Source organism: Fundulus heteroclitus, chromosome 3, assembly GCF_011125445.2.
Source record: "Fundulus heteroclitus isolate FHET01 chromosome 3, MU-UCD_Fhet_4.1, whole genome shotgun sequence".
Lineage (NCBI taxonomy): Eukaryota > Metazoa > Chordata > Actinopteri > Cyprinodontiformes > Fundulidae > Fundulus > Fundulus heteroclitus.
The window spans coordinates 1,917,314-1,931,797 of NC_046363.1; the positions used below are offsets into that span (position 1 = coordinate 1,917,314).

At 40.5% G+C, this 14,484-nt stretch overlaps 1 protein-coding gene across 2 annotated transcripts in view; it reads left to right on the forward strand.

The window, feature by feature from the left end:
- Window positions 1-14,484, forward strand: part of LOC118558187 (activating signal cointegrator 1 complex subunit 3-like) — a 92,405-nt gene that overhangs the window by 18,080 nt on the left and 59,841 nt on the right. For both annotated transcript variants that reach the window (XM_036128650.1, XM_036128661.1), the window contains exon 4: window positions 11,606-12,183. In XM_036128650.1, coding sequence (XP_035984543.1) covers window positions 11,606-12,183 — 578 coding nt within the window. The remainder of the gene's footprint in view (window positions 1-11,605; window positions 12,184-14,484) is intronic.

Below are 14,484 nucleotides of genomic sequence, written 5' to 3' on the forward strand. Positions count from 1 at the left end.
CAAGGACCACATGCGGTGCCCTAAAGCCCATTCTAAAACTGGTACAACCCTCCAGTGAGCTGTATCTTAAATGTTATTTTAGTCTGTGGCTCTACTTTTGTAAGCACACTTGCATTTATATAGATTTAAAAATGACAATATCTTAAAAAAAAAAGCATTGCAAATACGTTGGTGAGCGCTGACTCTTCTAGTTCAAAAGGTCAGTACTGGTACCCCTTTGTGTGACACAGTACCGACGAAGTAGCTCCTAGTTTCAAAAAGGTTGACAGCAAGTGTTATCCTTTCAAGTGTTGTAGTGTGGCCGTCAGAGGTTGTAAAAGACACAATCCTGGTGGAGCTGTGCCAGAACAGGAACACGAAGCAGCACAAAAAGTGTCCAGGGTGAGATTAGTTTACACCTTTTAATAACGACAAGGATGCAAAGTGCACATTATGCGGTTTTATTTTTAAATATAAACACTCAACAAGTTCCTTATGTTACCACCTAAATAGCTCCCGGTCAGCCGTGCTACAAGGTAGAGCAGCGTCAACAAACAGCCAAAACTCACTGATGTGCTCAGAAAGCAAGAATGTGATAGAAAAGTGGAGGACATTATGCAAAAAACTGATAACATGATAGAAGACATGATGCCAAAAACATGGTTAATGGTGAGGGCTTTCGTGAGGAAAATAAGTGTTTCATATATTCCATTCTATTCATCTTATTTGTTTTTATTCAGTAACCTAATAGGTTCCTGTTTTGTTATATTTTATAAATATATCTAATTTTAATAACGTGTGAGGAAACACATTTTTTCTTTATTCATTCATTATTTAATGCAGCTGGCTCAATAAATTGTTAAAATATAATGATGTGGATCTTTTCAAATTCAACATATCGTAAAAAATAATCGTAAAAACAACATATCGTAAAAAATAATACTTGCCTTTCATGTTATGGAAAGACCCTCTTGATACAAGAGAAAATCCATGTTTTTTAAAAGATGGCCACTCATCAATTAATCATTGGTTGATCAGTAAGATCAAGCAACTTTAGATGAACTCATTAATCAATACCTTGCATCCCTTGTTTGAATTACTTGTTAATTTAGCTCCACAACCTGTCTTTTGCCCCTCTTCTGAGGTTCGGCTAAGAGCAACCCATTTTGGTGCTGTCTCTTTAAACCTAAAGGATATACCCTGCCCCCCTTCAGATCGCAGAGCTTTTGATTCCACCCTGTTCGGCCATTTGTGTAGTATGCTGGGGGTTGGTGTAATGAACTGTTTGGGTTAATCCTCCGCCTAGCTTCACTCACATCCATCTGGGACATCTCCCATAGAGAGTGATTTCTCCAACCAATTTTATTGTCTAGCCAATCAGGACGCAGGGCTGGAATTTCATAGATGTGACGTAGTGGAGAAGCGACCGGGATGTGAGACTGTTTTGATTTAGACAGCAATGGCGGCTCGCATCGAGGAAGCAAGCGTTAACATTGATGCTGCTATTTCTTCCGTGTTGTCCAATCTACCTAATATTGTTTCATTAAAAGAACATCAGAGAACGGCTCTGAAGGCTTTTGTTGGCGGTTCTCCCGACCGGATTTGGCAAGTTTTGTTTTCCGGGGAGCGTCCGCGGCGGACACGGATGCGCCCCGGAGCGGTTAGCGCGAACCATATTAGGAGGCATTTAGTCCTCGATGCGGTCGGCCCGGGATCGACTCCGACCCGCTGCGCTTTGCCGCCTGTCTTACCCCCTCTTCCTGTCAGCTCACTGTCAATAAAACGCGTGCCACTAGAGCCGCAAACACATAAAAAAAAAAAAAAAAAAAGTTTTGTTTTTTCCTGCATCCCTCTCACAGTGTCACGGGTTGGCTTCGGTGTGAGTGGTTGAAATAGCACGTCGATAAAGATGACAGACAAGTGGCTTATCCAATCATATGCTAAGATTTTTGATAAGGCACAGCCTTCAATAAAGGCAATTCCTATGGAGAGGTCCCAGATGGATGTGAGTGAAGCTAGGCGGAGCGACATCCGTCTGGCAAGGGTCAGGTTAGGTTAATCCACCCAACAAACAAAAATTTTCACTTATCCACTTGTATCATGGAGCTGAAAATATGACCCAAACAGAATATAAATGTATCTACGCAGCACCTGGAGAGAAGTTTTCTGCACTCCTAGAGATGCCAAGTATGCAACAAACTGAATTTAAGGGCTAAAAAAGTGGGTTTTGCATAATATGTCTTCTTTAAGATTAAATAAACAGAAACACACACTATAGTGTTTCAGACCCCTCCATGAGAATACACAAGCTCAAGAGCAGCAGGGTTTGTTGTAGGGTGGCTTTGTCCATCTGAGTCCATGTGGGACTACATTTGTGATTATTATTTTTTAATTTTATATTTTTTTCTCTTCTGACTAGGAAAGAACTCAAAATAAAGAGAAGTGTCTTTAGACATCTCTTTATGAACCTATGAACAGTAGCAAAGAAATTTGTTTTGCAAATTACCAGTTTCAACATTTTCACATTGCAAATGTATAACACAAAGCTGAATCCTCCGCCAGTGTTGTTTGTTTTGCCCATAACAAAAACAAATTGACATGTTTACAGGGCTAGAGACTTGATATTGTGCACTTTCTCTGACGTAAAAGCTCCATTTGGACCAACCACCCACCCCCTCTCAGACCCCCTACCTGGATTTAAGGTCTCCGAGGAAGCTGTTAAAGCTAAGGTCTGCGATTTTTCCGGAAGTTTCCCCAAGTCCGTTTTTTAATAACTGCGCATGCATAAGGCCAGCTTACCTTGCTCTTCCAGGGGATCAGGTGAAAACATTCTCCCAAATCCACTGTGGTCTTATTTCTTTCTACTGAGGCCTTCCTCTTCTTCTTATTAACATGAATGTGGTTCGCTTCTTGTGACTCTCAGTTCAAAGTCTACGCTGAGAGCAGTGTAGCTACAATGAACCACTAACCTAGCCACTAAGCTAACCGGGAACATAAACACTAGAAGTGGTGATGCGCAGCCAGCGAGCAGAAAGGAAGTGCTCTACTTTCAGAAGGAAAGAGCACAGACACTGGCATTACGTGAGCTTGTCAGAATTATTGCCATGTGGAACAACCAGTAGATAAAGGGATTCCCCCTGTCCCTCAAGTTCTGGGGGAATCCCTTTATCTACTGGTATATTATAAGCCTGCCAGCCAGGCTTATAATATGGTGGGACATTGGCCCAGCAGAGACTGTACTTTCTGCAGCAACTATAGAAATACAACCTTCCACAGGGGCTGCTGGTCATCTTCTACACTACCATCATTCAGTCTGTTTTGTCTTTGTCCATCTCTGTATGGTTTGGCTCATCCACAAAACAGGAGAGGTCTGCAGAGAACATCATGAAAACTGACCTTCACTCCATCCAGGACTTATAAAAGGTCTAGCGTCAGGAAAAGGGCTACTCACCTCTCTGCAAACCCCACACATCCTGCACATAAACTGTTTAGACTTTTACCTTCAGGTCGGTTCCACAGAGAACTATTTCTTAAAGCCAGTAGCCACACAGACAGTTTCTTTCACTAGGCTTTCTCACTGATGAACATTTAACAGTCAGACTACTCATCAATACCCTGCTTATTTGCACCAATCCAACCGTGTTATCCTTTTTTTGAAAATCTATAGTTGTATAATGCATAATTTACCATCTTTTGTATATTCATAAAATTCTTTCATTGAGAGCAAAGTGGAAATGAGCTTAAATTCCTTGTATGAAGCAACATGGAGACTAAGGCTACGTTCGCACTGCAGGTCTTGATGCTCAATTCTGAGTTTTTGCTGAAATGGTATTATTATTATTTTTTGCTTGGTTGTTCACACTACTAATCTAAATGTTACTGCCAAATGTGACTGTGACTTTTGGTGACCGCCAAATATGACCCCAAAGCGACCCATATGCGCAAATAATAAAGGAAGACATCACACAGCAGCGCACTATTTACAGAAGTCATGGTGGATGTAATTGTTGCTAGAATTAGAATCAGAAATACTTTAATAATCCCAGAGGGAAATTGCTGTTTCAGTACATCCGCCATCACAAACATCACAAACATTTCAGGAGGAGATGATTTACTGAGGCCTTGCTGCCAAGGACACCGCCTTACACGGTGCCACAGGGCACTGCCCTTACTCTGTGAAAAAAATAGAGGCCACAAAAAGGAAGGTGGGAGGAAAAAAACATATTTCAAACTTTATCCTAAAACAGCATACAGTTTGAGATATCAAAAACCTTGGCACGAGAAGCACAAATAAGACAAGAGACATAGCAGAAGGTAAACATTTGAGACGGGTCGCGTGTAAGTTCATCTGTTTCTATGAGCATCAGTTATGTGTGTCTGTTTGGGTGAAGTGTTTATATTTCCGTGAACACTCTCCAGAGGCCATTGTCCTTGATGTTATAAGCCGGCCAACAGTTCAGAAAGCATCCGCAGATGTCAGCGGGGGAGGAGGGAGCGGGGGAGAGTTCTGAGCCCTCTCCTCCATTCAATCCAGGAGTGATTAGATAGAGAAGGCATAGTCCAAATATAAATAAAATAATAATTTGTAGTAATTATCTGCATTGAGTATTCAAAAGGGATGTGCAAATAATCATCAAAATATAATATATTAGTTTATGGCTGTTCATCATAGAATATGTGAACAAAATTAAAATATAATATTATTTTGGACTCCTGCTCATGTAGATATTTTGGGTAATGAAAGAGCAGATAGGTTGGCTAAGGAGGCTATTTAAAAAGAATATATTGATATACCAGTAAAGTTATCCAAATCTGAAGGCGAAAGTATAGTTTGGAGAGAAAGGAAGAAGATATGGAAAATTAGGTGGGATAATGAAATAAATGGAAGGCACTTATATAGGATACAAAATACAGTTGATGTAGTAAGGATTAGAGGAATAATCAGGAGGGAGGAAATAATTATAAATAGAATGAGAACAGGTCACAGTTTTTTTTTTAAATGGTACTCTTTGTAAAATGGGGAAACATCTTACTGGTTTTTGTAGTTGGTGTCATGATGTAGAAACAATAGAACATGTTTTTATTATTTGTAGAAGATATGTAAATGGGGAGAGGGACGTCTGGGCCTCCTCACTGAAGCTGCTACCCCCGCGACCCGACCCCGGATAAGTGGAAGAGAATGGATGGATGGATGTAGTTGGGCTGTTCCGCATTTCAGTTCCAGATTTTATCCCATCTCCCCGTGAGTTCAATCACCGAAGCCAGTCTGTGTACCAGCACATCCAGCTTTTCGGCTCTGCTCCTCCACCTTCCGGGTCTGTTCGTTCATCGCAGTGATCGTGTGCTGACTCCATCAGTATGTTTTGTTAAGTTTTCTGTGGGTAAGCTGTAAGGTGGACCGTTGGTCCGTACTGACACCTAGTGGACATTGTGTGCATATGTAATTTGGTCAGTTAAACAGAACTCGCCCAGCTGTGCGGTCGGTGTCATCGTCAGTCCTTCAGATATGTTTGTTCCTTGGACACAATTTGTCTGTATGTTCATTTTATTAAGGGTCATTCCAGTTTTGTGTAATAATTTGGAGAAAAGTTTTACATTTCCCAACCAATATTTAAAGCTACAACGCTAGCTAATTAGAGTGAATTGGGGGTCATTTGTTTGCTGTAGTCTAGTTGTTTTCTGTATCTGTAGCTAATATGTACTTTGTGTTTTGTTACAGTTTTACAAAAAGAAAATATAAGAAAAGAGTTGCAAAATAAAACAAGAAAACCATCAAGGACTGGTTTATTTTCAACTCAAGTGTAAGCTAGCTGTCTAGCTTTGTAAGAGCAACACATCGTGAGGGCAGCATAGATTGCGTCATATGCAGCCGGTAGACTGATTAAGCCCAAATGGCTACCGACATCCGCTGTATTTGCTGATACATCAAAAATCCACCAAACCCAATAAGTAGAAATCCAAGTATCCTTAATCCAAACATGTAAACCTTTCCACATCCAGGAATGACAAAGTTGAAAGATACACCGTTTTCCATCCAAGAATATAGGGTGTATCCCACGAGAAGAGTCAAATCGGAACGGACAGGTCCCCCTTTCGTTACCTACCCGTCGAAAAAATTTGATCAATAGCATTGAGAGACCAGCTTACCAGATCCATGTTTTTCAGAGTTCAGGTGATATGGAGAAAGTGCTCAGAAAGACAAGACATAGCAGCAGAAGCAGGAGAGGGGGAGGGGGTGGTTGAAAAAATAAGAAGTGTAGAAGTGTTCAATAAAGCTTTGTTTTAAAAAACAGACCTAGACGCAGATACTGGTGTGTCTGTTAGTATGAAGACACACCAGCATTGTAAAAAGAAGAAGGGGAAGACCGCATTGTAAAAAGAAGAAGGGGAAGAAAACAGCACAGTTATGGTCTTTTGTGGAGCCATACCTACTACTACTGTAGAGAAGTCTGTGTGGCTATGGAAGCCAGGACAGTGACGTAAAAGACGGATGAAATACGACATGACAGTTCAGACTGTGAACGCTTTAAAAAATATCTGATATGTATCCGATTTAGTATCACATATGGTGTACATGTAGCATAAAACCTATTCTGATTCAGAATCTTGTAACTATTCTTCTTATAATCACTTTAACACCGTCTTCCAATTTCTGGCAGAGACATTCTTTTAGCAGAAGTGAAGCCTAAGGAATGTTGATAAATGATTTTCCTAATTTTAGCTTGGATTGTTTAGACAAACAAGTTGATTTCTCACCCATCAAAATGCACGGTGAAGTAAAGTCTAGGTCAGGGGTCAGCCTCCTTTCAGATGGTGCGTGAAAATTCCCTTCAAACCGTATGTGCCATATGAACCATAGCATTAACAATACATTTAATAATGCGGCATATTAAGTTATACACTATACACAACTTTATAGAGTTATATGTATTGACAGAGTTTGACAAAGTGCAGATAAGGTATTTTCAAAAAAGATATTTATCCGTAATGAGATCACCATAACAGCAAAGGAACCATATTACAGAAAAACACTAATGATATTTATGCTCTTCCCACATTGATCCAGTAATCTGTTCTAGATTAGTTTAACTAATCTAGAACATCTAGGCATGTGTTTCAACCCATTCACAATTCAAATCTTGAGTTAACAAAACTCAGGATTTGCTTAAACATTTAACTCAAACATTTTGTTTGAGTTAAAGAACCCTTAAAGAACATGGAATGAGCTTAAATTAGCTTTACTAATTCAGAACATTTGACATGTTTTTCAACCCATTCACAAAGCAAATCCTGAGTTACACAAAACATTATTTGAGGAAATAACATTAAAAAAAAAAAAGTTTCACAGTAAGAATCTGGAAACTTTATGAACGGTCGATTTTATTAATGCAACTATACCTCCAGGAGCTAGGGGTCGCTGTAGCGATCGGTCGCTAAAATCAGCTTATCCTAAAGTTAAACAAAACGACTTTAAATCGACATCAGTATTCCATATTAATGTGGTGGTAACGCTCATAGTACTATCGAACGATGGCAGAACAAAACAAACGAGCCTTATGCTTGAAACAAGCTTAGTTGAATAACCGGAAATAGGAAGTTACCGGGGCTAATAGCATTTTGGCTACCTGATTTTCGTCCCTAACTATAAAGACTTCAGCTTTAATTATAGCCATAATGAGAGAGCCAGATAACATAAACATTAATATCCCATCAATGTATGAAATCCTTGTGGAGATAACGTTTGTTATAACCATAAAACAAACTCGACTTACATTGGCAATGACATGGGCTCTGTCTTATTCCGCCTACTTCTACACTTCGAACACTTAGTTTTAAGTATATAGTGTAGATAACACAAAAAGTCAGTGCACTGAAGGTACCCGGATGACCCCCTAAAAACGGTCACAAAATGCAGTGTGTAACGATGGACCCTACTCGCACTTAACGGACGCTGTCTTGACTACAAAGCGGAAAGGGAGGGACTAGGGACATTGGGAAGATGTTCCCATTTTGAAAATAATGGCGGACAATTCAGCCGAGACAGCCGAAGCTGCGACACGGCAATCATATAAATGTAAGTAATGGTGGTAATACGAGGCATTGTACTCTCATTTAATGCATCACTTACAAAATACACGAACATACCTCATGTTCAGCCAATAGTAGGAGGATCCTGCATTGACGTCGGAGACGATTTATTTTCCACATGCTTTGAGTGTTAACGATTGGTTAAAGAACGTGTGTGTTTGTAAACAAACGCCGGCATATAGTTTTGGCGGGCTGAAAATTCGCGTTCACGTGTGTTGCGTTCGTCACGTCATCCCGTCATTTCCGGTAAGCGTTTCAACATAAGTGTTCCTTTTGGAACAATACTAACGATCGAAAGTGGGCAATATGGCAGTAAGTGGTCAGTGCACATTAGCAGTGCACTGACGGAAGTATTCGGAATGAGACACAGCCATGGCATCAGAATGCTAGCAATAGCTATGTCTGTTAGCTCTTTGTGTTTAAAAACACAATGTAATCACACCACACAAGCTTTCCAAACAAACCATTTAAACTTTCCCTGTGGTTTCTCTGCCGAACCTGTCGGTTCCTCTTGTGAGTTCGGTTCACTCTGGCCATCCAAGGAAAAGCAGTGGTCCAGGAAAAATGTTGGTTGGAACAGGAGTGGGCTAGCTGCTTAGCAGCAGCAGACATGCGGCCATGAGCTAGCCGAAACGTGCTCCGAGGTCCTGCAGGCAGTCAGGACCTCGGCAATCCGTCTATGCCAGCTTTGTTGGCATAGACGGATTCGTTCACTTCGGCATCTGTTTTAAGCAGAAGTGAGAGACATATCTTCATATCACAATAATAAAAAAGATGCAGTTTGTATACTTTTCGGAAGTGTTGGCACAGTTAACATTTTAATGAAGTTTTGGTTGCAACGATCAATAATTTCAATGATTTCATGAGTGCAAAATGCACCACTAAGCCATGCATGGATGTTCTTTCTATGAAAAGCTCAGTGTTTTCAGCAGGTGTCGGCCAAAAATTGAAATTTGTCATTCAAAAATCACGGAATGTTTTCAGCTATAATTTTAAGTATTTTCCAGTCGGGATTCAAAAACCTTGGCTTTAGTTCTCTGTCTGTTGCTGTGGATCAGAGTAGAAGGGTGGCAACTACTGCAGTTTGGCCTGAGGAGGAGGAGGAGGAGGAGGAGGAGGGAGAGGCAAGGTGGCAGCAGGCCGCAGTGTGGATCTGCCAGTGCAGGATTATCACAATAACTTGAATAAATCCCAATCAAATATCAAAGCACTTTTGAGAAGAAATAGTACCATAGAGGTAGATTTTTGCTATAAGGGGCGACAGTGGCAGGAGTTAGGGAGTTAGTCCAGGGCACACGGGCAAGGGCTCGACTTAGACTTAGACAACTTTATTGTCATTTTGTATGTACATAGTGCATACAGAACGACATTTTGTTAATGGGATTTCAGGTGGAATAAAGCAGCATTACAATATAAAGTGCAGCAGTGATCAGATGCAACAGTGCGGGAGAAAAACAGTGTACAAGAACAGTGTGCAGAGAATTGTTCAACCATTGTTTATGTGCAAAAATGGCATTTGTATGCAAAAGTATTGTGCAGTGCAAATAATATGTGCAAAAATGTAAACGTTGAGTTTGTGTACTCTTTAAATGGATAATACATGTTCGGCAACATTGGTAGTGCAAAATAAAGATGCAAATGTGGTGCAGAGTCCAGTTTAGAGTTCAACAGTTCAACAGTCTGATGGCAGCAATGAAAAAGCTGTTGCAGAAACTGGTGGACCTGCAGCAGATGCTGCGGAACCTCTTTCCAGAGGGCAGCAGGGAGAACAGTCCATGGTGGGGGTGTCAGGGATCACTGATGATGTTACGGGCTCGGGACACACAGCGCTGGGATGAAATGTCCTTAATGGAGGGAAGAGGACCCCCAATGATCCCTTCTGCTGTCCTCACCACTCTCCTCACGTTCCTCCAGTCAGAGGCGCTGCAGCCTCCACACCACAGAGAGAGAGACAGCTGGTCAGAATGCTCTCTATGGTGCTTCTGTAGAAGGTCGTGAGGATGGGCGGGGACAGGTGGACTCTCCTCATCCTCCGCAGGGAGTACAAGCACTTCTGTGCCCTGGCACTGGCAGTCTATCTCTCTGCGTATTTTAATTATTAATAAATCTTATTATGATCATAACTATTGGTCTATTTTTGTAGATTCTGGGTGCAGTTATCTCCTCTTGTACCATCTGTGGCATGAGTGCCCAGAGTTGCCAATCCCTGGTCTAGACCCTAATATGGCTACATGCAGAAAGAAAAGGTTTAAAGTCTGAGATTCTTAAACAATGCTACGATAGATGGAAAATATATTCATAATATAAGAAAAATAATAGCTAATCGAAGATCAAATTTAGGATACAAGTGAATCAGTTAGCAGGGGCATAAAATGTATTTGTGTCCCTTTTTAAACAGTACTTTAAACTGTTAAAATAAGAAAAATAATAATAAACATTTAATAAATGCATTTTTTTAATCTTGGGCAGAACAGGTGGTTCACATTTTCCTTTTTTTGACAGTTTTAAGGCATTTTGTACCCAACTTTTCTGGGTATAAAACAGTGCCAAATTACTCTAGGACATTTTGTACCGATCAAGTCACCATCTGTACTAATGTCAGCGATATTTAAAACCTACTTTTACTCTCCCACTTTCCCATTGTAGTGTCCATATAGTTTGAAATTCTCCCTGCAGGAATCACAATAAAGCTATTTACATGCACAAATCGAGCGGAGCATTATGGCGAAAGCTGTTTTCCCCACTTGTGAAAGCAAAATCTGTCGAGCTCTATTTGGCATTAAGACATCAATTCTTATTACCACATTGCTAGACAGGACACTGGAAAAAAAAATAAAAAATAAAAATAAAACCTACTTTCAAACCTTAATTTCAGATTTATTATCAAACTAATTCTGTTCATGATCCATGAAGCAATGGTTTTAAACATATGCTGCCCTGCTTTTTTCTCTGCCTATATAAGTGCAACAAATGTATCAATAAAATTACAAAAACTATGAAAACGTTTATTGTATGCCACCATCATTTGCCGACATCCTGGGACTTTTGGTCCTACCTACGACATGACCATCAATATTTTAACACATCTCGATGTTCCGTCAACAGTTTGCTGTAAGGAAATGTGATTACATAACTCAAATAAATAGCTTATCACGGGAGCTGTTTGGTTTGATCACAAGTCCTGAGTCCTTTCTGACGGAAGTCAGCAAGTCCTAATAATGATCTGAACCAAAATAAAAGGGAATAGTGGGAGATACAAAGTTTTCAAATGTGATATATACAATCGAATTAGATATAAATGTTTTGTATATTTTTTATCATAATTTGTCTCCAGAATTCATGAAAAGACATAACTAAGAAAATTGGAAATGGTTTAAGCACACAGGTATTAAATAGTTAGTTTGCAGCTATGAAAAAGATTTAAGAACATGTAAAGAAATGGGAGTGTAAATTGGCTACTTGACTAGGAGCCATTTGTTGCACACAATGCTGAGTCATGACATCTAAATGTGTTTTTGTCTATTTTTCTATTTAACAGTTGGTACTGAACATGGGCAAGAGGTCATTGAATGTGCTGCTGTCTTTCTGTTTGAGACCTTCCAAAACAAAGACCATGTTGGCACAGAGGAGACCCGGGCCATTAAACAGATGTTTGGGCCATTTCCATCATCTGCAGCTGAAGCTTCCTGCGCTTGTGTGGCTCGGCTGGTGGCTCCCATAGGTGACTCCAAAGTCGAGGATTTTATCAAAACCCAGAGTTCTCGTCACAACCCCCAACAAGGCTCCTCCTTTGGGCGCAACATTGCCTTCTCATATGACTTATACACACTTGACCCACTGGAGGACCTCCAAGACTCTGGTCTTTGTGATGAGAGAGTGGAACTGGACTTTATCAACTTTCTCAATAATCAGCAGAGTGGAAATAAATCTGCCAGTGAAGATGATGTACCCGGCTCTGGGACAACCATGGGCTCTGGGGATAGATCCATCCTACGAAGAGAAGTGGAGAAATACCTGGAAGGAGGGAACATGATTTCCTCCAACCCCGAGGAGCTGTGCACCTCCTTGTTTGAGATGCTGACCTCCGACAGGAGTGATGATGAGCTGCAGAATGAGGTAAGAGGTGGAAGAAAAGAAGGTCTAAAAGCTTTTTTATTTAAACAACTAATTCAGTAGGGTAGGGTAGGGTTTTCATGTGACATAGATGTCTTAGTCATAAGGACAGGTTCCTATCTTATACTCAAACAATAATAAAAAATGCAGCTTTCAGACAATGTGTTTTTTTTATTTAAAATATTTCATATAATTCCAATTTTTGGACATTCTGTAAAACATTACAATATATTTAGAGTTGGAGAATGACACCATATTTTTGAAATCGATGAAACAATACATTTTATAAAGCACATTGGTTTCAACCTGACAAATAAAAGTCAGAAAAAAATAACAATCTTTGTGTAAATGTTCTCATCCCGTTAAGTCTTTGCAGAACTCGCATGAAAGCTTTTCTGACTCCTGTTATATCATAAAACACTGCTCTGTTCTATAACCTTACTGCTCAAAGTTATTAGTAGCCCCAGTGGAGGGCCTAGAGAGCCATATGCAGCTCCAGAGCTACAGGTTGCAGATCCCTGTTCTAGCTCATTCATTGCCCAAAACGCTTTTGAGTGGTTTTACATCAGTGAAAATGATCGGAAGTGATCGTTCGAGTTGATGAGTTGTCCTAGCTAGGCCTGTCACGATAACAAATTTTGCTGGATGAAAGCTCCTCCTAAAAATGATCGCGATATACCACAATGTTGTTATTTGGAGACCTTTTTCAACTAATATGATAATGGCATAATAACACATGTATATCCTCTTAACATACCGGCTGAGATAAATTAAGCAGTTGACCGCCATCATTTGGCTTAAATCCAAAAAACTCCCATCCTGCAGCAATCGTGCTCGACTTTGACACCAATTCCCTTTTCTTTTGTAACTAGCGTTTTTCTGGCTCCCCATTATGAGGTTCTCATGCTGCACTTTAAGCATGTGCCTACCTAAAACAAGATTTACCTCCTCTTACACTAAGGAAACAAGAAGGAAGTGGTGAGTAGACACCGATGCATCATACTGAAACCTTTTGCTAGTCTCAGAGAGCGGAGAAGGAAACACAAGGGGAAAAAGGCAAGCAGCATGCATACACAAATTATTGAGCTTATTTTAATTAATTATGTGATTAAAATTTATCAACTGTGCCCTGGCACTTACCAGTTTGTCAGGATGGGGTGAGAGTTCTTGTTATTGTCCAAAGCTACAGACACGACACAGTTATCTGTTGAAAAGCTCTGGCCTTTTAGCCAAAGTCTTTCCCCCTGCCGTTATGTCACCGTTTTAGGTGATGGAGTCAATCCCACCAGATGCTTATTTTTTTCTTAGTGGCATGCTTTTCAGCAATAGTGCAAGGACATAAACATGTTCTCTATTGTAGATTTTTTTGCTATCTCTCCAGGACCTGATGGTGAGGGTCTTTACTCTTCCCCAGTCAGTGTTTAGCTGTCAGAAATGTCTGCTTCCCACGTGAGCTTTAGTGGAAGGATGCCAGGATCCCATCTCTTGGCTGTACGCTGCGTTACCAGGGCGTGCAGTTTGTGACAAACTGTTAAACCCACCATCTCATCATGATATGTGACTGTGCTGCTAAATGCTCTCTGTGGTCATCCGTTTGAGAAATTTGAGTATGTTGATGTGAAGTTTGCTTCATTAAAACCTGCATCTTTGGCCTAGCCTCGGGAAACAGGTTGGGGTCTTACATGTTCTCTATGCACCCATCTTCTTTACAATTCCGTTTTACAAACATTATTGCTGTTTGATCAGTTGGTTTGTGTACTTTGTCAACCCTGACAATGCTATAGCCAGCTAAATAGACTCACTGGAGGATCCCTCTTGCTAACAGTACAGGAATCTCTCACCGCCCCGTAAAAAAACGTGTTCTACCAGAGTTGCCGCGTTCAGAGGGCTCTGTTAAGGATCTATGTATTGTTGTTAGTTGGTCATCACTGCACAGTTGTGTTTTGTCAGGTCAGAGATGCCAGACTAGTTTCTGGCAGGACCCATGTTTGATAGTTGCCCTTCAGGTCCTTTTTAAATGTCCAGTTGTAAATGTGTACAGAGTGAATCGACTGAAAGAGAACGTAATGCTCACATAACCACTGTCCCCTGAAGGAGAGGAATGAGGTACACTTGCTTGCCCCACTACGTATCTGGGCTTGGTGAAAAGGGGCGGTCGAACTGAAGAAGAAAGGTGACGATGATGTATATTTGTGTAGGTTACCGTGCTTTATATACCTGATGGCATGATCAGAAGTTCTATTCACCCAGGACACACAAGGGTGTGAGATCTCACTCTACTTGTGTTATACCTTGTTCCTGTCC